The 23,327-nt window shown below is 36.5% G+C and overlaps 1 protein-coding gene across 1 annotated transcript in view; it reads right to left on the reverse strand.

Annotated features, from left to right (window-relative positions):
• Positions 1 to 351: 351 nt before the first annotated feature.
• TSGA13 (testis specific 13) overlaps positions 352 to 23,327 on the reverse strand; it is a 317,918-nt gene continuing 294,942 nt past the window's right edge. The window contains exon 7 of the mRNA XM_044088660.1: positions 352 to 2,430. Within this exon, the coding sequence (XP_043944595.1) occupies positions 2,249 to 2,430 (182 nt within the window). The 3' untranslated portion in view covers positions 352 to 2,248. The remainder of the gene's footprint in view (positions 2,431 to 23,327) is intronic.

Here is a 23,327-nt window from a genome sequence, read left to right on the forward strand (position 1 = left end):
TTCTTCACCAGGCGGCAAGAAAGTACTGAGGAATCTTTACTCTGACTGCTGATTTTCTTTCCACAGGTCTGCCCAAGCAACAGAGTGAAGGTGGGGGTGGGAGCTAGATTTCCTGGAAGCTGGCCAGTTGTTGCATCCTGGGCAGTTCACAATCAATACAGCGAAAAGGCTACTGCAGCAATGGGAATGATGAACATCATAGGTAAACTGTCTACCTCCATAAACTGAATATGTATGAATTCCAGCTTACACATGACAGCAGTTTCAAAGAGGTCCTGAAGTTTTATTTGAAAGGTAACAAAACAAGTAAACTGAATCTAAACAGAGTTACACCTCTTCTCCATCCAAAATCTTCTGAACCATAGGAAATCATCTAACTGAAAAATTGCATGACAACTGCACAAAATACCAAACTGACAAGTTACAGAACAGTTGAACAAAACATACATCGGTATTTCTGAAATTTATTCAATAACATCTTATGAAGAAACACACAAATAGAGCATTATGGGAGTTATCGACCACTCTCTATCCCCCATAATTAAATATTATTAACTCCTAGGTCTCATACACGTGTTTTACATGAGATTTCACCTGAGTGAAAGTCAGAAACATTATTTTCTATGAGGAAAAATGAAAAATTATACTGTACCTAGGATAACAATAAATGGACTCTTTCACTAAAAGAAAATGGAAGCTTCAGTGAAACAGTTGGGGTATCAGCTTGTTATTAGCATTCACAATCCCCAATGTCTCTGCTTGTGCTTTATCTTTTGGACTGGTGACTGGAAAGACACTAGCATTCCCTTTGCCTTAGTTAGACACCACCAGAAACTGATATGTAATAAATAGCAACAACTCTCATGAATATTAAATTCACTTAAAGCACTTGCAAAGGAGTGTGCAATTAGTAAGAAAAACAAAAATAATAACCACAAACACAGTTGACAAGTGTTAAAAGTTTGACAACATTAAAAAAACAATAAAACATTGTGCATTTTTGTCCTTGTCAAACATGGGGTGGACCATGTTTGTGATTATTGGTTGATTTTCATGCTTTCCTGCTTCTGTTGCCTTCGTATTTGAAAGGAAAACTTGAAAATAATTGACTGTCTAAGAAGACAGAATATGACCACATTTGAATGCATCAAAATATCAATGGTCTGGCATACAGAATTTCCTATAGCAAACAGAAGACCAAAAGGAAATAACCCCATACTGGAAGTCCCTATTTCTAATTAAACATCCAATTTCCTCTTTGGCATATAAAACTTAAATAATATGTAAAAACACTGTTGAAACCATATATACGTGGGTCCATATTTATGAGTTCTGTTCTGTCATGAAAATTATGGGTTCTCATACGTTTTGCTAGAAAAAGTGAAATGTATAAATCATAACGCTTCACTTGTATTTCTTTTCATGGAAGCAGCAAGGCTAAACAGGACATACCAAGTTTCCCTTTATTGGCATCACTACTCCTTATACTGCAATTAATTGCATTATCAGTGCTTTATGAAAGAAAAGTCTTACAGTATTCAGTATATTGAATGACATAAGGAATGGCTTAATCAAGATTCACAGAACTGTATGTCAAACTCATAAAAAGCATCAAACTGTATAAAGTACAAAAACAACAAAAGTGAATCAGAATCTTGTAAAAATTATACCGCACAAGCAATAGTCAAAGAGTGTATCATGTTTCATATACATCACATGTAAGGCTCAAGAAGGAGAAATGCTTTTTTGGATTTTCACACATTTAATTTCTGACTGAAACAAAAATGAATCAGCTATCAATCAACTTGACATTCCAGAGATGTTTTATGCTCTTCATCCAAGATCATAAATGTTCAAGAAAATGTTCTGCATGACAGCATGATGACTAAATAGATGACCATGGTGCCTATAATTACACAATTTATATGTTAAAGGTCTGACATCCTCACCTCTAGTGATATAGATTACAAACAAGACCAGCAATTAGAGGAATTACTTCTTACACATTTTATCAAGAGTTAACATCTGTAAGCTAGATGGTTATACCTTAAAGACAGCATGCAGACTCTGCGTTCATAGTTGTAAATGTCAAGGTTCATGCTGAGGATAAGGTCATGTACAGACTTAAACACTTTGTGCACGGTCAACAATAGAATTAGGACTTGGGTTAGAATTGCTCAGAGGCAAAAAAGGTGAATAAAATAATATCATATGTATCTGATGAAAAGTAGTCTTGACAAAGTTTCTCTCAGAAATCTTGTTTTCTGATAGACTTGGGAGTCCACATGGGTGTTTTTCCATACTTATAGTTTCCCTCTCCAGGTGCCGTTAATGTAGACTTTGTTTCCATAAGTGCAGACAATGTTAAAGGTTCACAAATTGCTCCTTTTCTAACTATATTCACTTCAACAGAAGATCCATGGTTTGAGCCTGTAGAAAAGAATGCATGTAGCAATTTATTAGCACAGTACTATGTCTCTGTATTGCAGATATCAATTTCAGTTCACACAAGATTTCCCTGACATTTATTAACATAAGGGAAGATATCTGGCAGAAAAAAATAGCATGAGTTATACATTAAATTTCTGCATACATATTTTCACCTTTGTCCTTAATCATATTTAAAATACACAAACTAGAACTACAGTCATACTTTCAACTGTCCAGACTTTTACAGAATGTCCATAATGCCAAAGCATCTTCCTGCAAGATTAAAATCTAGTAAGTATCTGTATTGGCACAATAGCCTGAAGGTTATTCACATGTTCTTGTGAGGACTTCATCAAATAATCATTATTTAAATTCCACAAAAAAAAAAAAAAAAATCAGTTTAGGTAGTGCATGTAGAACGTTTAAGTCAAGATTAAAAACAAAAACGTTATCTATCTGTTAGATCGAATAAGGGCAACTTGAAAGGAAATGTTAATAAAAAATATGAATCTATGCACAAAATATTAACAGCTAGTAATCCCATAATAACAATTAAATTAATCAGTTACCAAATATCACTGCCAGATAATACAGAAACCAAGGGATTTAGTACTACATGAAAGCGTATTCTCTTTGTGTAAGGACCTCGACCGCTTTAAATTAAATTTCTACTTCATCTAAAGATATAGACATCAAAGGTATTTTTTATGTCAGCTTCATTATGACTGGCTATTCAGAAAATGGTCAATGTTTTTAGATAGCAGATCACCTCAGTAGTAAAAACTGTTTGCTTGTCTGGACTACCTCTGATGAATATCGATAAAATAGACATTTTATTTTATGGGTATATATGTATGACTTACATAATTAGATATTTGCATGGCTTACAGAGATTTTTATAGTTGCTTAAAGGAGCCATTTCTTAAGTTTAAATTAACAAAATGCAATTATAGGACAGGTGTCTGATTGTCTGTTGACATTCTTTCTGCAATCTGAAGCTGGTTGATTTCTAGTTGCTCTTCTTCATAGGAATCCAAAAGATTTTCAAACAGCTATTGGGCAACTATTTCAGACCAAACTGGAAATCCCAGGACTATGGTATCCCAAAAATATCTATATCATTCTACTGGGAACGTGTGCCTTTGTCCAAAAGTTTTGTGAAAGGTTACTAAGCAAAATTCTGAGATAAGTCTCTCCTGAGAAACTAAATTAATTCCAGGCCAAATAATTCTCACTACTTGCTGTATCCTTCAGTATTCTATTGTGCCCAGTCAAATTCAAAAGCACTATGCTTTACTCAAGAATAAATGCAAATAATAAATAAAACTTATACTCCTCCAATTATACAGAACTTTACTTTCAGCATTAAAACTTCATAAAATAAAGGACTGCATTCTAGACCATAAACTCAGAAGATGACTGTTCACAAAGCTGAGAGAATGGAGGGTCTGAATGAACAGGTAGCTGTGTTAGTGGCAGGGGCTAATGCAGGGATGGGATATTCATTGCTACACAAAGCGGCATCAGCTGAATGACTTTCAGATATATTTCCCTTAGGTTATGACTAATGGAAAACAGAAACAGAAGAAAATATGGTCTGATTATTCTGTTTTGCAATAATATATGCACTCACTATCAAACATTGCAAAACACTGTATTTAATGCAGTTAACACTTTCTGCATTATCATCCTAGATTGGAGACAGATCAATATGCAATAGTATATGCTAACAACTACTGACAGAGTAAAACTGATCAAAGTAGAGGAAAGACTTTCCATCCTGCCCTAGGACAGCATAATGCTGGTATTAGTGCAGTGCTGCTGCTCAGTTTAAATTTACTAGTGAGATGTATTTTACTGCAGTCTGATATCAGTGATATTAAACTTTAGTAAAAATGCTGAAACTCCGATTGACAGCATCTGTTCTAGAGAATACTACTACCAGCATATCCAAGAGATCCATCTGTGTAGATATCAGCCATGTAAATATGCAATGGTTAAAACAATAAAGAAATATAGACTTTAGCAAGCAAGGGCCACTTAGATTATTATTCCCATTTCTGTACCGACTAGATGAACTGTAGATCCTATTTCTCTTGCTCCCCCCAATTCCTACACTATTTAAATTTCTTGCCATTTTGTGTCTACTAAGGACCACAATTCTGATCATTTACTACACTTTCTTTTTGCAAGAACTATTTTATATATCCCATCTGCACCATCCACCATGTATCCAGAAGGTGTATCCTCTGAATCTTACAATTTTTTTATTTTTGAAAAGTGCTAGCTCTAACCCTTTTGCTGCCCCTAATATAATGAGAACTTCTTAGGATTCAACCCATATGCTATGGATTATTGCTAAAATGACTCTTGTAAAGTTAGATTGTAGAGCTGTGTGTTTGTTACCATAACAGAAAATCTTGAGCTACAAACATTGATTACTTAATATAGCACAGTTTATGAGCAAAACTTGACTTATTTTAAATTATATATGACGTGTCCAAAAGGATACAACAAAATGTTGATGCTTTGTGATGAAGTCACACCGCAAACAAATCAATCCACAGAATGTGAAACTGTGATGCACATGATTATAATTTTATCATTAAGATACTGGAAGACCCCTGTTATAAACTGTCAGCATTCATAACATACCTATTAACTTTACTCAGTAACCAAAGCAATTCAGATGAATCAAAATTGAATTTGAAATTCGTGAATTCCAAGCCATCAATTCCATGACAATGACTGAAGCTTTTGAAATGTGCTTCTGTGTTGTATATTCACCAAAACATAAAATATACAAAAAAGGAGAAGTCATTTTAGCTGTAATGTATTACTGATTTATTAACCTGTGAAAAGTATGGCAGATACCAAACATTTTTATCTGATTCATGCCCTGCATGATGGTACCCCTCTAACAGGGGTGGCCCATGCTATTGGACTGCAGGACTGCACCCTCCCGCCCCCAGCTGTAAATGAAAGAAGAAAGACCCCAAAAGAAAGAAAAAAGAAACTAAAGTAAAAGACAAAAATTGCGGACCTTTGCACTCGCAGCATTTCCGGCATCCAGACTGCTGCTGAACCAGTCCAGAGCATGCGCAGAGCTCCGGACTGATTCAGCAGCAGTTCAGATTAGAAACACAGCAGTCAAGAGCATCCCAGAAGTCTATGCAGTTAATTACAACTGCATAGACTGGAATGGGATCGGACTGCAACGTCCGCAGTCTGAAGATGTCACCACAGAATTAGTGACATCTCACGGGAGCTATACAGCAACAGAAAGCATAGTGACAAGTGGATATGGAGCTATTACCCATGCATGTAAGTAAGTGTATTACAAGCAACAGTGTGTGTGTGTGTAAACTCCAAACAGGTGCTGGATACTCAGATTTTAATTATAGGTTAGTATTCGGCTCACTGCCCCTGTGGGTCATTTTTAAGCCTAGCCAATTATCCCACATGAGAATCAAACCTTGCACCTTGTGTTTGTAAGGCAAACACCTTAACTATTATGCCAACTGCCCACCCTTATCTGCTTCTTTCTGTAGAAATCACCATTGGTTAACCCCCAAATTATTTTGGTTTCTAACCAAGACAATAAGTAAAGGTAAAAGTACCTCCTCATCCCTTTATATAATGTAGCTAAACATCAGTCCTGTGTTTTTGTTTGCTTTGCAGTGAAACATTGTCACTGTTTTTGGTGTATGCCAAGAGTTCTTTGTTATAAGTCTTTCATTGTCTTGGTCTGGTTAGCAAGACAAATTTCTTCCAAAGCTCACTGAGTTGCTTTAAACTTGACTGAAAGATCCACCTGCAATAGTCATGAACTCTATCCTTGCTTCATTTACCACTTTCATTGTCATTCCCCAAGAATCTCTCAGGTTGTAAGGTTACGGTTGCAGCTTAACTTGCAGATCCACATTAACTTGATCACAGGCTAACATGTTTCCTCCATATCTGCTTCAGTGATAGACTAGTTTCCCAGAAAACTTTAGAAATACTAGTTGACTACAGAGATGATAAATGGTTTTGCACCTGTATATTATTGCCTTTGCATGATTTCCCTTAACATTATACTAATTCCTACTTAAAACTAGCTGTTTTAATTTAAGTCCTTCTAGACCATGTCCACCCATTTCCTAATGACTTTTTTATTATGAGATCTACCTACTATCATACTCTTCCCTTCTCTTTAATAATACTGATTTATTTTCTTTCAGTATACATAATAATTGCTTAATGCTTACATATTAAGTATAGACAAACTTCTACAGTTTCCTATGTTCAGCATGTCTCTGACTTTTCTTATGGCTACATTTTATTTGATTAGTCTCAATATGTCTCTGCTGAGACATATCAGCTATATACTCTACATATTAATCAATGACAAGCATTGGAGTGCGTGACATTATTTTCATTTCATGTGTTTGCACATCTGTCTGTACAGTCTTGCTATTGCACTGCCCTGCCTCTAGCTTAGGTGGGTCATTGTTGAGAAGAGTCAACTGGTCAGCTGACAAACCCAGTTAATAATTAAATTAAACAAATAAACAACTACATGTTTACATTTCATATGTAAGACCACACACACAATTATTTTTATTAACATCCTAAATGCAGACAATCCTTTGATCCAAGATAATTTCATAGCGACAAATGGGTGCTATTAAGCTTCCACCTCTCTTTCTAGACTTGGCATTTCATTCAATAACCCCTGCCAAACACACACACACATACCACACACACACACACACACACACACACACACACACACACACACACACACACACACACACACACACACACACACACACACACATTATGGATATGTGCATGCAGTTGATTGAAGTTGAAATTTATTTGTCAACACACTTTGGTCAACAGTTGTGTCAGATTGCACTATCCCTGGGGTTGAGGATTATGCCCTTTCTGTAGGGATTGTGTGATCTTGGAGTTGGAATAAATAATTAGTGGGGTGTGGGAGTCCTGCCCAGAAGCACTGTTTTAAAACTTGCATGACCTGAGGAATGTCTTTGGAGTGCAGGCAGAAGCATGATGATGTTTGTTTGTTGATTTTATCATTGGCATTTCATTAATTTAATGTTTACCAATATACCTATATCTAGCAATCTATCTAGGTGTGTGTGTAATGACCCAGTTGCTGTATACTGGTTGCTAGAGAGAACACATGGTGGTGGGTAGAGAATACCTCAGGCTTGAACCCTGTACCTTGGTTGCAGGTGGCAAGGACCTGAATTCCCCACCCACCACCATTTGTAAATAACTTGCAGATTTTTGCCTCATATTTGTTCTGTTCCTCATAAAATCTGTGGTTTCTGTATGTTTGTTACCATTCACAGTTAGTAGTGCAGTGGTACACTAGTAGCATTGTTGCCTGACAGCTACAGGTTCTCTGTTTTGATTCTTAGCTGGGGTGCCTTCTGTGTGGAGTATGTATGTTCTCCCATCTTATAAAGACATATGTCTGGAGTGTTTTTCCCTGGGCCTCTGGTGAAAATCGGCTTTTGTTCCAAGTCAGACATTCCTGGTTAACAAGTGTTAAATAAATAAAAATAACAGGCATTTGAATTTAAGACTTCATATTCTTCAGAAAGTACATGGTAACAAAAAAACTTTTATTCTAGCAATTTTCTAAGTTTATAGCATGGGTATTTGAAATTTGTTCCTATTTTTGGGGCTGTATTACCCCATTATTGGCTCCGTCCAGGTTTTTTTGTGCTAAGGTTGAGAGCTATGGTGAGAACTGAATTCACTGAATATGTTTTGGGGCTGTATTCCCCCATTACTGGCTTTGTCTGCATGGTTTTTACTAATAGGTTGAGTGCTATGGTGAGAACTAAATTCACTGAATATGTTTGGGGGCTGTATTTCCCCCATTATTGGCTTTGTTCAGGTGTTTTGTGCTAAGAGGTTGACAGCTATGGTGAGAACTGAATTCACTAAATGGTAGCCATTTAAGTTTCAGTCTTCATCTCTTTCACAAAACAGATGATTTGGCATAGTGGTATGTTGCTCTGAGTGTTTTGCACAGGGTCCTGGGTTCAAGTCTTGGCAGTGAAATGTATGGTGGTAACACAGCATTTTATTCTAGCAACCTTCCAACATTATACAAGCAATGTTTAAAATGTGTCCCTGCTTTTTGGGCTTTTGTCCCCCCCCCCCCCACAAATAAATTTAGGCTTTGTCCAGATTTCTTGTGCTGCAAAGTTCAGAGATACAGCTGAGTGTTGAGTAGATTTTACATGAAGCTGAGAGCTGCAGGGAAGCAAAAGTTTAGTGTTGCTTATGCTGAGCCTGCTTGGATTGTTAATAGCACAACAGGCAGTGTGCTTGCTTTTGATGCAGAAGGCTGTGGGTTCTACTCCCACAGTAGGTAGATATGTTGCAAAGGGGGGATGCTGCAGTCCCTTTTTGTGAAGATACCTAGTAACTATGAACCTGTTATCACTTTGCCATCCATTCCCTATTGCAATATTACTAGCTTATCATTTTTTAATGCAACATAGGCAATTTATTCCTCAAGGGCAACAGGCACTTTGTAGATGAAACAATGAAATATAAAGTTGTTTGCTAGTAGCAACCTCTTCATTAGTTACAGGTCTCTTTAATGTGGAATTATTTAGATGACTTTTACTTCTTTAGAGATTGTGCATATTTACTGATACTGGTGGACTGTAGAAGTTTGAATAGACTTTTATGACAGAAATGTTCTGAATAGGGCTGTTTTGTCATTAATGGTGTATGCATTTTGTTTCATTGTTTACTGGAAAAATTTTCAAAACAATACATTTAAAATGCCCTCTAAAACTGTACTGTATTGCGCAAGGAATATAATTTAATGTAATCAGGAAGGTGTATCAAAGAGCATGTGTATGTATCATGTGCAAGGGGCCCGTGATTTGAAAACAGCCCAAAGTTAATCTTTATCTACCACTGGCAAAATGGATTTTCTTCAAATGTGGGTTTCAATGCTGTTTCAATGAATGTGAGTTTCAAGGCAAAGAAGTTTTTAATGCTAAGTCTATTTTCATTGTGAGACTGCATTGCTTTGTTTAGCAGATATCTATTAGTGTTTGCGCTGTAAAATGCAAAATAAAACTTTCAAATGAAATCCAAATCATTGCAGAAGTAAAGCAGTATGCACATTACAGTGTTTATGGTAAATTGGGCAAAATAACCAAGGAATGGGACATTGGAATGGCTGCAGGGGGGAGGCTCCATTTGACCATGATTTTGTGAGGGGGGAAGGACAGCAAACTGAAAGACAGCCCTGGCTGAACTATACCTCTTAACAGTCCAGATTTTTGCAGAATGAATAGATTTTTGTTTCTTAATTTTGGTTTGTTCCTCATAAAATTTGTGGTTTTCTGGCAACTCATTTAGGAATGAACTCACTAAATAATGGCAGACATTGAGTTTCAGATGTCATAACCTTCAAAAAATGCATGCTAAAGCAAAACCTGTTATTCTAGCAACTGTCTAAGTTTATAGAAGAGCCATTTTTAGTACTGTATGTTCCCCCAATATATTTGGCCTTGTTCAGATTTTCTGCATTAAGAGGTTGAGAGATATGTGCAAATAAATCGCTTTATAGAATTAGGAATATCCAAACCTCTCAACTGTCCCCAATTTTGGCTCAAGATATTGCTCTCCCCCTAATAATCCCTCCGCAAAATGGCAATTTTGGAAGAAAACGTGGAGGGTTTACAATTATAAATAACTGTAATGATCAGAGTTATAGATTACTTTTATTTCAGAAATGCATGTAGATTGTCTTATTTTGTCAGCTGCTCAAGTTAACAGTACTAATATTAAAAAGGTGTCCCTTTTTTGACAGGTTCCCAGCTGTATTGTGTGGTAATTTTATATTTTTGCATCACATTGTTGGTCCATTTTTTATAAAATTGTGGTTTTCTGGCAAATTAGTGGCAAATCATTAAAGATTGAAGTTAGAAAATAATGGCAGACATTTGAGTTTCAGATTTCATATCCTTCAAAAAAATTCATATTAATGCAAGACCTACTACTATTCTATAATCTTTCTAAGTTTATAAGAGCAATATTTAAAAAGTGTCCTTATTTTTGGGCCTTTGTCCCACTTCTATGTATAGCTTTGTCCAGATTTTTTGCTCTGAGGTTGAGAGGTATGAGTGTCAGAGCCATCACCATCAGCCAGAGACATATCAAATTGTGACATACTTGTTGCATCCCACTCCACCATGTAGTGACTCTGGATGTGTCCAAGCAAGGCAAGGAGCAGTTATGCAGTCTAAGTGTGCAGAGTATTCCCCCATCCAAGGTAGACACAAGTACGACAGTGGCTTTTCATCTGTCCTTGATTATGCAGAATGTTATGGTTTTCTGTCATATTTTTATACTTTTGATTTATGCTTCTTGTTATTCAGAAAATGCATATTGTCACAGTGCCCCGTTGCTCTGTGTTTAAGTAGCAATGCTTTAATGACCATCAGGTAAGCTTGTTGGAGATTGTAAGATGCAAGTAAGCTTTAATAAGCATACCGTTAAAGAATTACTAACATTGAAAACCTTTTTGTTGTTGCCATGCAGAAAATATTTACATAACTAGATAACGTATAAGCCTTAGGTATTGAAATTCATATGACATTATTTGTAATAAAGGACAGGATTACAGTATTTTCAGAAGCTCATTACATTTGTTGGAGACTTGCAGTCATCTTTACAGGATTTACCTGTAAACTAAACAGAATGCCAATCTATCATTTGTGGTCCATAACCTGTGCAGTAATCCTTTAAGCAATTTATTTTGAGCTTGTTTCTTGTTTGCTGTTCATTTTTTACTTTGATCATGTCTTCTCCATGAAACAAGTAGACAGTCGTCAGGCAGCAAGTCATTTTTGGATAAGAAACATTTTTACAAGTGGGGGTATCAGTTACTTTCAGCATGTTACTTGGTACTTTTATAAAGCTGAATATAAATTATAATTAGAACTGCAGTGCAAGGAAAAGTGGCTTGAGTTGAGTGCTGCTTATTTTTTTTTTATATACTTGATTTTGACTGGCATCCCAGTAATGTATTTAAAAAGTAATTTATTTATTCATGCCTCACAACCTTTTTTATTTCTATCTAGATATTAAGTAAGCTATCATGTAGCCAATGCTTTGAAATATTTTTTTCTTCTACACTTCATTTTTGTCTTAAATGGACTCTCGTAATGATGGTTTGGCACCCAGGGCAGCGTATTTAATTAAAGTTCCAGTTGTTGTGGTTTTGAGCATAGCTCCACTCCTTTCTAGTTGGCCACACCCCTGTCCCATTGGCCCCACCCATTTAGCTGTCTCCTGTAGCCACCCTTTAATTTGAAGTCACCAGCCACCACTGCCTTTAACATGAACTGGTACAATTCATCCATAAACACAGTATTGGCAGGGGCTCAGTTCAGTTCTATGGGATAAGAAACCCCAAAGAAAAACTGAAATTGATAAATACAAACAACAATTCAAGCTCAATAAATAATATGTGACACAAGCAAAACAATTGTGTATTGAATAAACCATGTAAAGCAGAACAAAGACAAGTGGCATTAAAATTCCAAATTATAAACAATTCTTTCAGTAGGATGGTTTCTGGGAGACCTTACTCTCCAAATGATATTTTCCTTATTTATCTACTGTTATGCTGAGTACATCACATAGAGTGGGTTGGTGGTAACTCTCACCATACAGATTACTTTTTCCTTTAAGATCTTCTATTATGTTAGAAACCCACACAGCTCTGCTGTTTAAGTTTAGTAGTCCTTTTAGCAATAATCTATAACATATGGATTGAATTCCAAGAATTTCTCAGATACTGTAGGGTGATGGTTAGTGGTCTCATTGGAGCAGTTAACAGAATTGTTAGGTGGCTCACAAATTCAATTATTTTTACACCCTTTCTTATGAAACTTACTTAAGAAAATGGCAGCATAAAGAAGAGTCCAGAAAAATTCCAAAATATGTGCTAAGGGAATCTATAGTTCACAGTTATTTTTAAGTGTACGAATAGCTTTAGAAATAGATGCAAGTGGATTTGTTACAAGTATTAGGTACTCACCTAGGTAAAGGCAAATTAATATTCTAAGATAGGTGAAATCTGGAGCCAAGTATTTGATAGTGGGATCTCTGGGGTCTATCATCAGTTATTCATCTATAAAGAATTCATTTTAGGCTTCACAACAAGCTTCTCAGTGTTCATCAGTTCCAGTGAAGCCATTTACTGGTAGCATCACCACTGTTTAAAAGGCAAAAAATAATAACCTTCTCTTCCTCCTCCCTCAGCAAGTTCAGAAAAAGTATAAAGATTCTTTGATTTATGTTGACCAAATTTTGTCTTCTTTAACATCTTACACATATTTTGGGGATGATGATTTCTTATCATCTAGCTTTCTCACATAGACTGTTCCTTTTCTGGAAACTTTGATTTTGATGAAGGAAGATTTCAAATAATTCACTCATGAGCTTTCTTCTGCAAAGAATCCTTATACTTAGCCATTGTCCCAGACTGACCTTTCTAACACAATGGTCATCCATTCTTTCATTCCATCATTTCAGGATGTGTACACTGTTTTGTCCTCTCCTCAGAGCTGGATTCTTAGCCATGTGCTCCTAAGAAACCAGATAGCTTTTACAGAATGCAGTAGAAATTTAAACACTTACCTAAAATCCAGTGGTGGACCCTGATATAATTAACCAAAGTTACTCAAAACTCTGAATACTTTTCTGAATGACAGCAGAAGCAGATTTCTGACCACATTTCACAAAACAGTGTGCACATCTAGTTATCAGCAAAATGTAATCAAGAAATGACCTTAGTGGATGGATCAGATGTTAAAAGATTATATCAGACCAAGAACAGAATCACTGAACATCATCTTTAAAAAAGAGACAGCGAGAGAGAGAGAGAAAATACTATTTTATTGGCAATCTTTTTCATTCTATAAAACTAAGAACAACTTTATTAAACAACCAACAATTAACTCATCTATTAAATGCTATACAAATTTGGTCACATGATCTCTCCCCTCCAATAATAACTAAAAAAGCACTTTTTAAAATAAAAAATGTAAATATTTAAAGAAATAACATCACTATTCATTTAAAAAATCCTTCTGAACTCTATTCCCAAAAAAACATTTACATACCATGCAAACAGTTAACAATAGTAAGAGTGCAGAAAAGTGCATTCATGTTTCAGATATTTGTGCTTAGGTTCATAGGTTCATAGGTAAGTATTAGGCAAGCAGCCCAAACAGGCCATTTTAAAACTAGCCAGTTTCCCGTTCTGTGCTCAAATTAACCTATCCCATTTGCTTAGAAATTGGCCTTACCCATCCCATGGTCAATAATTATATATCACCCCTAATGAGAATAACTGAGATCATACCAAAGATAATTTGAGATGACACATACATGGCATAAAGAGTTTAGGAGCTGTCTCTGTTCATTAGTAGTACAATGGGAAGTCCTGGGGTAAATTTTCTGTTTCCCATCCATAGAGCCAAGTTGTGATTGAATATGGACAAGGCTGAAGCTTGTTTTATGTGGATGGGGAGTTTGTTACAGGGCAGTAATATCCTTTGCAAGATAAACATGAACCTCCAAACCATTTTGTGATGTGATGTTACAGAACAGGTTTGAATCCCTAGACTGAGTATCTCTGATGCCATTTGACTTGCTGACATGCAGTATATCCATCACTATTGGGTCAGAGGATGCCTTGTATGCCAGACATAGGTCATTTCTTTGTAGTCTGTAGGATACCAAGTATAGTGACAGGACATTTTGCTTAGGCCTTGTTTCCTTTTAGTAAGGTATCTCTGTCGACATTCCAGTTGTTGCATGTGTCTGGACAGATACGTGCCAAAGATGGCATTATATTCAATGATTGGCTTAATAACGGATGAGTAAAGGGGGGCAATGACATCCCTATATCTAGACACAATCTTTTTGTTTATAAGCTGTGCTAAATAAAAGGATATTTTCTTATAACAATTGACACATGTTGGTCAAAATTAAGTCGCTGTCCGCAATTTTTTCCAAATCCTGAACAACTGGATCAACTCTTAGGGGCATATTGTCAATGTGCTAGTTCCCTGGGGAAGTTGACTTCCCAAAGGATATAATAATGCATTTTTGGCATTTAGTTTCAGTCCATGATTTTGGCACCAGTTATGTATTTGGGACAAACTTTCCTACAGGATGGCTTAGTCATTTGGGGATTCAATGACTGCTCCTAGCTTGCAATCATCTGCAGATTTAGTCAGCCAGAGCCCTTTGCTATTGTCCTTTCCTTTAGAAAAGCAGATGCCAAACAGGAGAGAACCCAACACAGAATCCTGGGGAGCTACACTGGTTTCTTTATGGTAGTAACTTCCCCTATTTTGATTTTGTGAAGGTGACATAGGGGACTACTCCGAGTTTATTAAGTTTTTCTACTATGCCTGAGTAGGGAACATCTATATCTTCAGTCATAGTTGAGGTAACACCGTTCACAATCAGCTGAATGCATTGCTATGTTGTGCTTTTGAGATTATAAACATAACTAAAACAATGCCTTGTTTGGCCTGAGTATCTATTTTAGTCTTTAACTTGGCTTTGGTGGATTTTATTAAGCTCCTGAACTGTTTATTTCAGTAACAAGGGTTCTAACATTCTGGAAATTGCTCTTGTTACTTTTGGTCAAAAGTCTTTGCCTTTTATTATAAAACGTGTTGATATTATAGTTCCAATATGTGGGTTCACTTCTGGGGTTTGTCTGCACTTGCTCCTTTGGGATACAGCTGCATCTATGCAGGTGCTTACATGCTGGTATAGTGTGATGATGTATATTTCTCTGTATTCAGGAGAGTTAACCAGGTTTGGTGAAGATCTGAAACTTGCCATTGTATCACTTGGGAGTAAATAGTTTGTCTTAAAGAAATTTCTAAAGGTACCTTGGCTGGAAGGGATCTCTGATTTCAATTTTATTTCCAAGGAGACTGCTTTATGGTCAAGTGATGAAGATATGCAAGGGATGGTGAAATATGCTCCCATATTAGTAAGGACAAGATCCAAGATGTTATTCATCCTAGTGTGTATTGTGATTAATTGTTCCAGGGAATTTGTATTGACAAAGTCCAGGAATCTCTGTGCTTGTGCTCTAGTGGTGGGGTAGGTTTCCCAATATATAGTTGGATAGTTTAGATCACGTAGGAAAATGGCACTGGGTTTAATAATGTGTGATTCCAGTTCTGCTAGATAGGTACTGCGACTTTCTTGTGTCATACAGGGAGGTCTATAGCTAGCTATGTCTTATAATAGAGACCTATAGCAACAATGTTTGGTTAGGTTAATACCTGTCTTACGGGCTTGGCATCTGTGACTTTGGGACATTTTTTGCTATGTGAGGAGGTAAGCTTAACTTGATGAGTATGCTTTGGGCATGTATTGTGTTTTGGTGGTGACTGATGTTTAGGCAAGTTATTACAAGAAAGATATAAGCTGAACATCTTACCTAACTTCAATAACCACCTTATACACTATTGCTTTTAGATAGCCCTTAGACTAAAATATTCCCTTAAGGTTTTCTGCATCATTCCCAAATATCACATCATGATCTTGAAATCTCACTGTTCATATCAGATACCCCTTCACTACACTGTCTTTCATGTACTGAGGGTACATGCTAGAACAGTGAAGATAATCATTACTAGCACTACTATAAAAATGTTACATTGCAATTGACCGTTGTCCTTATATTTTGAAATTGATAAATCAAATAAGTACCATTTTCATTACTTCTTGCAGATTTATATCCAAGAAATCATATGCTGCCATTCAAATACAAAATAAAATTTTCTAGTTCAACCTCAAGAGTCCATCCACAAAACAAAAATGTCACCAACAAGGTGACAATATGCTTTTTAATACTTAAGTATTTAATATATAAAAGTGTCCTCCCAATGACCCATTACATTCTTATTGAAGCTAGGGTACATTGCAGCTCTATAGTCACTCTACATTTTGGTGGCAAATTTGTTAATTAAATACAAAATAACTATTCAAAGTTTATAATATTTATTCTTTGCTGACCATGTTCGTCCCACTAAATATATTCTGTTAAAAATTAAAGCTTTTCATCATAGTTATCTGTTTTACCCACTGAATTCTTTACTCCTGTGGAATTACAGTATATGACAAAGGTATATCAATTAATACTAAAAATAATTCATTACAATCATTAACATGATTAAGCTCCGAGCTAAAGGCTGGAAATAGGAAACAAATATTGGCATGTGCAAGACAAAATGGTGCAGCAAGAAGCAGCAGTGCTCAGGGTGTGGCTACTTCAGAGATACTGGTAGTATGATTATTCTACTGTAGGAAATACAGTCAGCATCATTTACAAATAACCGTATAATGACATGGAAATTATCAACATTATTATAATGAGAATGCAAATGACAAAAAAAAAAAAAAAACAGCATGGCACAATGATTCAAGAATGTATAAAAACTGCACAATGAGTTGTGTCAGTCAGCATGTATGTACACCACAATTTCTTGGTGAACAGAGGAAGAGGCCAAGCTAAGATGCTGGGAGTTGCATTTGTATTAGCTGATCAGTATAAGTTAGGGGTCGATCTTGCAACTAGTGTTGACAACGATGCATATCATTGCCTGTTGTATCACACATGGCTCTGACTACAGCAAACATACCATCACTTTCATGAGAGACATTTGAATGTTATCTTATGGACAGAGACACCATATGTGAGCTTGTACATGTATAATTCTCACTTGGATTCATGTAAGATGTGTATACTACCAATCCCTGTGGACATTCAGCTATGTTCAGCATTGACCATCCTTGCTATGGGGAACTTCCTGCTGACATCAGAGGACATGATAGATGTGTCACAGGCATCTGCTTCACACATAGTACCATAGTTTCTTCATGTTATTATATTGCAGCATGTGGTTTAATACACTGGGCTCTCATGGACTCAGAGGAGAGGAGCGGAACACCACAATAAGGACATTCTATGAAAATGGAATAGCCCATTCCCTTGAGATTCTAGGAGCCATTGACTGCATTCAAATCATTAACAAGGCTTTTTGATTGGTCCACATGAGTACTCCATCAGCTGCAAGCTGGTGTGCAGTGCAATACATCACGTATTATATATGAGTCTGTGCACCATCCTGGCAATTTCCATGATTCCCACATCTGGCACATGTCAGACTTACATCAGCAATTTGTGTGGGGTGACAACACAACAGCATCTTATTGGTGATGCTGGAAGCTCCATGGCGCTATGGCTCATGACATTGATATGGAGCCCACGGAATATGGCTGAGATAGCATACAACTCTTGCACTGCTGTTGACTCGCAACATGTCAAGCATGTGTTTGGACTGTTGAAGGCTCTCTTCCATGGTCTAGATTTCTCTGGTGGTATACTGTAATATGATCTGGAGACTTGCAGCAGGATACGTGCTGTCTGTGCAATACAGCACAATGTGGTGGCACACAGAAAGTTAGAGCAGAAGATTGCCATTGGAGGACTAGACAGTCCAAAACCAGTGACTGACCAAATCCAGTGGTGGAAGAGGTGCTAGTTGAGGAGTCATCAAAGGAGCTGGCTGCATGAAAAATCCATGTAAGGCAGAGGCAGCTGCAATACACTGTGACACTGGCAAAAAGGTGGCATCTGCTACACAACTATGGTCCAAAATAGACACAACAAAGATTAAAACTGAGTCATGCAATACTACACACAGGCTTTGCTGTACATTGCACTTGTTGGCCAAACTGTGCATCAGATATTACCTAAACCGTGTAACACAGTGGTGAGGGTAATCCACAGAGTAATCATCTGCAAAGGTGGAGAGGGTCACACTGACACAGCAGTGACCATCAAGCCCAGCACTTCATTTTCTCCCTGAGGATGGGGGATGGGAGAACCTGGAGCAGCACCTTACAAGAAGGAATGAGGTTTTCTCTTTAAGCCCCTACCACTTCAGTGCATGCTTGTTGGCATCCAAGTCATAGCCCTGGCCCCCTGGAAACAGAGGCCCCCCAGATTCCCAATTTACCATGGGGATTCTACAATTGAGTGTGTGGCTCAAACAGATCCCCTTTCTCTTTAGACAAGCAAGCAGGCTAACTTTTGTCATTCCTCTCCTCCCCTAAGCTAGCTCTGCCAAGCACTTAAGTTGAACTTGGCTGCCTTAGTCATAGCTGATGCTTTATCTTTTTATGTCAACAGAAGAGGTTTAGTCTTCAAGTATAATTCAAAGTTATTACTAACACCTTCAAATGATTATCTTTTTCAGTTTTTCCATTTCAAAGTCATTATATTAATAAGTGGCTTTGCATAATCTAATATGATTCTGGTATTCATCTCCTCCCACTCATTCATAATTTGGTATGGTTTTCTCCTACTAGAACTGTATTTACTTGCAAGCCTCTTGCAACCTCCTTAGCATTAACAGTTACACAAGAAATAAATAAATAAATTGCCCTAGTGCAAATGTCTCATTTTGGCTAGTTTCTAGATTTTGTTTTGCGGTATTAACTGTAGCCAATCTCCGTGTTTAGTGCTACTTGCACTGAAAAGGACCACTGGTAGTTTCAGTAACTCTTAATACAAAGTTCCCATTTATTTAAGAAAGGAATGCTAAATTAAGACCTACACAAGAGGTAGAGGGTTTAACAAATAAATCTTAAGAATCAAAATTCTCATTATGGATTGTGTAATCCATGCCATATTGGATATTAAGGCTGTTAACTACCAGCTACATGGTATAGTACCAGCATGACATCCTATAACATTCAAATGCTGGATTTTAAAAGCCAGTATTGTATTTGCAATCAAACCTGTGCATTGTAGCACTCTGTGTTTCATATACAATGTAGGAAGCAGTTTGTGACAATTTAAAAGTAAAACAAAACAAAAAAAAAATAATAATAATATTTTTTTTTAACTGAAACATGAGAGGTGTAACACTCCATGCTCTTCCACATTTGAAACAAGCAGGAAAATGAGAGGAAGGAGGAAGGTCAGAGGCAGTGGGAAAAACAGGACTTGATTGGCTGGGGCAAGAGAGGGCATGTCATGTATCTGGCAATCTGTTTTCTTTTTTTGTGCTATTCACTTGAAGAGCTGAGGGGGTGGGCACTAGTTTGTGATACAGCAACAGGGTGCTGGTTGAGCCAGCTATGCTTCTGCTTCCTGAAAATGCATTTCTTCATCATAGTTAGTTTTCGAAGAAGGGGCGGCCACGGTGATGCAGTGGTTAGCATTGTCACCTCACAGCAAGAGGTTCTCCAGTTCGATCCTCGGCTAGGGTGCCTTCTGTGCAGAGTCTGCATGTCCTCCCCATGGTCGCGTGGGTTTTCTCCGGGTGCTCCAGTTTCCTCCCACATCCCAAAGACATGCTGTAGGTGGATTGGACACTCTAAATTGGCCCTAGGCATGCATGTGTGTTCCTTCCATGGAAGGTTGGGTGCCGGGCTGGCAACTCAACACTGTAAAAACTCTACTGCCAATCATGAGCAGACAGGTGATCCACTGTGGCGACCCCTAACCGGGAAAAGCCGAAAGAAGAAGTTAGTTGAAGAAGACTTTCTGTACTGTAGGTTTTGTCGTATCAACAGCCAAGGTTTCAGAAGGAAAATACATTTTTAATAACAAGTCCTTCCTTCTGCCTCCAGTGGTTTCTGAAATTTCCAGTAACATGTATACCCAACTCTCTGTCTTTTATTAAGCAAGACATCAAAGGAAAAATAACTTTGCCTGCTAAGGATGTGCAAAGGGCAACTCACTCCTTCATATTTTAAAAATGAAATGATTCCACTGAAAGAGTCTGATCATCTCTTTGTGCAATTTATTAAGGGCAAACAGTGTTATCAGCTTACTACAGAGATACTTTCCAAGCAGTTAGCTAACTGCATGACCTTGTGCATTGACAAATACGGGTTCCTATCAGATAGTCGAACTTCTGCAAGTTCGAACCTCATATGGGTGAGACAATAAATTCGAATTTGCAGAAGTTCGATCATTTCAATGGAAATCTCTTCGTAAGGGGAGGTTTTTGTTTTGTTCAATGTGGTGCAATCTCGGAGTTGGTATATTTAAGTAACGGGGATGTGGGGGGAGCAGGGGGGCTTGCACCCTGCTTACAACAGTTTATTTTGTTTTCTTTTTTTTGTTTTTTATTCATAGTTGAAGTTTTTTAACTTCAAACAGGATGGAGGTCAGCAGCTTCCACTGGAGCCTTATTCAATACTGTGCACATCAAATGCTATTTAGATAGACATTCTCACAATTACGGGCATTACAAATTGGTTGCCCAATGTAAAAGTTGAGCAGGAGTGACTTTCTCTGTGATGATAGCCATGTTATATACCATTTATCCAGTCATGTTTGTTGGGGGCTCATGGCTGTCCCATTCATATTATGAATTCTTGTAGTAATGTTCCCTATGATGAACATATTACACTTGTATGAACATGGGCATGACAACACATTCAGACAATAGAGTCACTGTTGCAGGGCAGGCTCTCTCCCTCCATTCCCCTTAATATTGGGTCTCTTGGTTTTGTGTATGTTTAGTGTGTTAGTGTATTGCTTCCTTATGTTCCTTAGCCTGCTAGTTGAGGTACTTTAAACCACTGATTTATTTTTACTAAACTACACTTTTATATAACTTGATTCATGCCCTCAACGTTCCTTTATCCTTTCACAGGAGTTTGGTATGCTTGCTCTGATTTCTCCCAGGAGAACCTGCTGGTGCTCTTATTCTGTTGCCACTTCTTGAACACCACAATTACCAGTAGGCAGCACAGTGCATGTTTTGTTACAGCTGGGCTCCTTCTAGTGACCACGGCACATGACTGCAGCCACATGCCCCTAGGGATGTCCAAATGGAATAACAGATTCCGTACAATTATACAATGAATATGGAGAGAGTGGTAAAATCTGTAATCTCGTTTTTATCTTAATTTCCTTGATTTCTTTTGCTATTACTTCCTGAATGTGCAATAGTCAGGAGTGAGTCACGACTCCATACATGTGAAATATGAACAGCAGAATATATCATACTACAACTAATGAAGTGCAATATTCTAAGCAATCATAATGTGAAGCCATAGTTTTGCAATACTTACTAGTATAATATTGTCTAATGTCTTCCTGTCCAATTGTGGTAATTTATTGTTTTGTTAAAATTTAAATTATTACTGTATGTGCATTAGTCTTACTGTCATTCAAAGTATCTGTTCATTGTTACATCTTGCACGGGAACCAAAGCAACATAATTTCATTCAGTTTGCACTGCTGTGTATATCTGATTGACAATAAAGTTTACTTTGACTTTAACTTACTTTTCCATCAACTATCATTCCTTTAGGTTACATTTTGTTTGTGCACTTGTGTTCTCTCAAAATATCATTAAATCGTTAAACATATATATATATATATATATATATATATATATATATATATATATATATGTATATATATGTATATATATGTGTATATCTATCTTTAAGTATATGCATGTATGTATATATATATATATATATATATATATATATATATATATATATATATATATATATATATGTAAAATGGTAGTGCCCACTAACAAGCTTGTAGAAACACTCATGTCTGAAAAATACTTCTAACAGACTCTAGTCTTACTTAAATCCAAGCCTATCCCCAAAAATATGCTTTACCTTTACTTACTGAAATTGAAAACTGACACCTTCATAAGTTAAAATATTTTACTTCTGTCATCCTATACTTGAACTAAAGTCTCAGTTTTAGGCTACATATTAACAAAAACAGTACAATTTCTCCAATAGTATTTTTTCTCCACAGTATGGCTCAAAATATCACTGGTCACCGATGCTGCTGGCATATTTTCCACTTAGTCTCATTACTGTTGTAATATATTTGTAAAGTATGTAGAGTTATGTCTTTTGCTATGACAAATGCCACTCTGACTGTGGAACTGATCTTTTAAATCTTGTGGAATCAGATACAACTAAAGAAGAAAAAAATAACTAATGAATATGAGAAAAGGATGCCGCAAATCGTAAAAACACCACCAGTTTATTGTAAGCGCTTTCGTACAGCCCAATTTGCTGCACTTCCTAAGACAAAAAAATCCCTCCAAATTACTTTTTAAATAGCACATTACATCAAATGCATCACAATATTCAATAAACTATTTAAAAATATTTAAAGAAACCAACCTTTTATAAAAACTTTAAGCCAGTATTAAATTAAAAAAAGATAATATCACTTGCTTAACATCTGTAAAAATGTACCATCAAGAACATATATAATTAAACTAGAATATATTAATTCTAACATATTAATAACATTTATATATATTTAATATTAAATGTACTAAATACTGAAAGTATTTATTTCATCTTTCCAGAGCTTTTAATTTTAATAAACATTTAATAGAGCAATATTTATTAAGCCCTGGAAAGATGTTGGCATTAGTGCCAAGTTGCCATAACAACTCCCTTTCCTCTAATTTTAGATGCCATGGTCCACCCCGAACATTCTTTTTCACCTGTTCTATAACAACAAATTTAAAAACATGTGTTCGATTATCATTGACATGTTTTGCTAAGGCATTATTTAAATTTCTCTTACCAATGTTGTATAAGTGTCCATAAATTCTATATTTCAACTTTCTCCCCATTTTTCCTATATAGAACCCTGAATAAAATTGACATGAAGCAAAGTATATTACACCTTTGGATTCACAATTGTCTTTACCTATAACTTTATACGAAGTATCCTTGATATTAAAAGTGCTGCCTATTAGTATGTGTTTGCAATAATGTCA

Source organism: Protopterus annectens, chromosome 11.part0, assembly GCF_019279795.1.
Source record: "Protopterus annectens isolate FY-2018-M chromosome 11.part0, PAN1.0, whole genome shotgun sequence".
Lineage (NCBI taxonomy): Eukaryota > Metazoa > Chordata > Ceratodontiformes > Protopteridae > Protopterus > Protopterus annectens.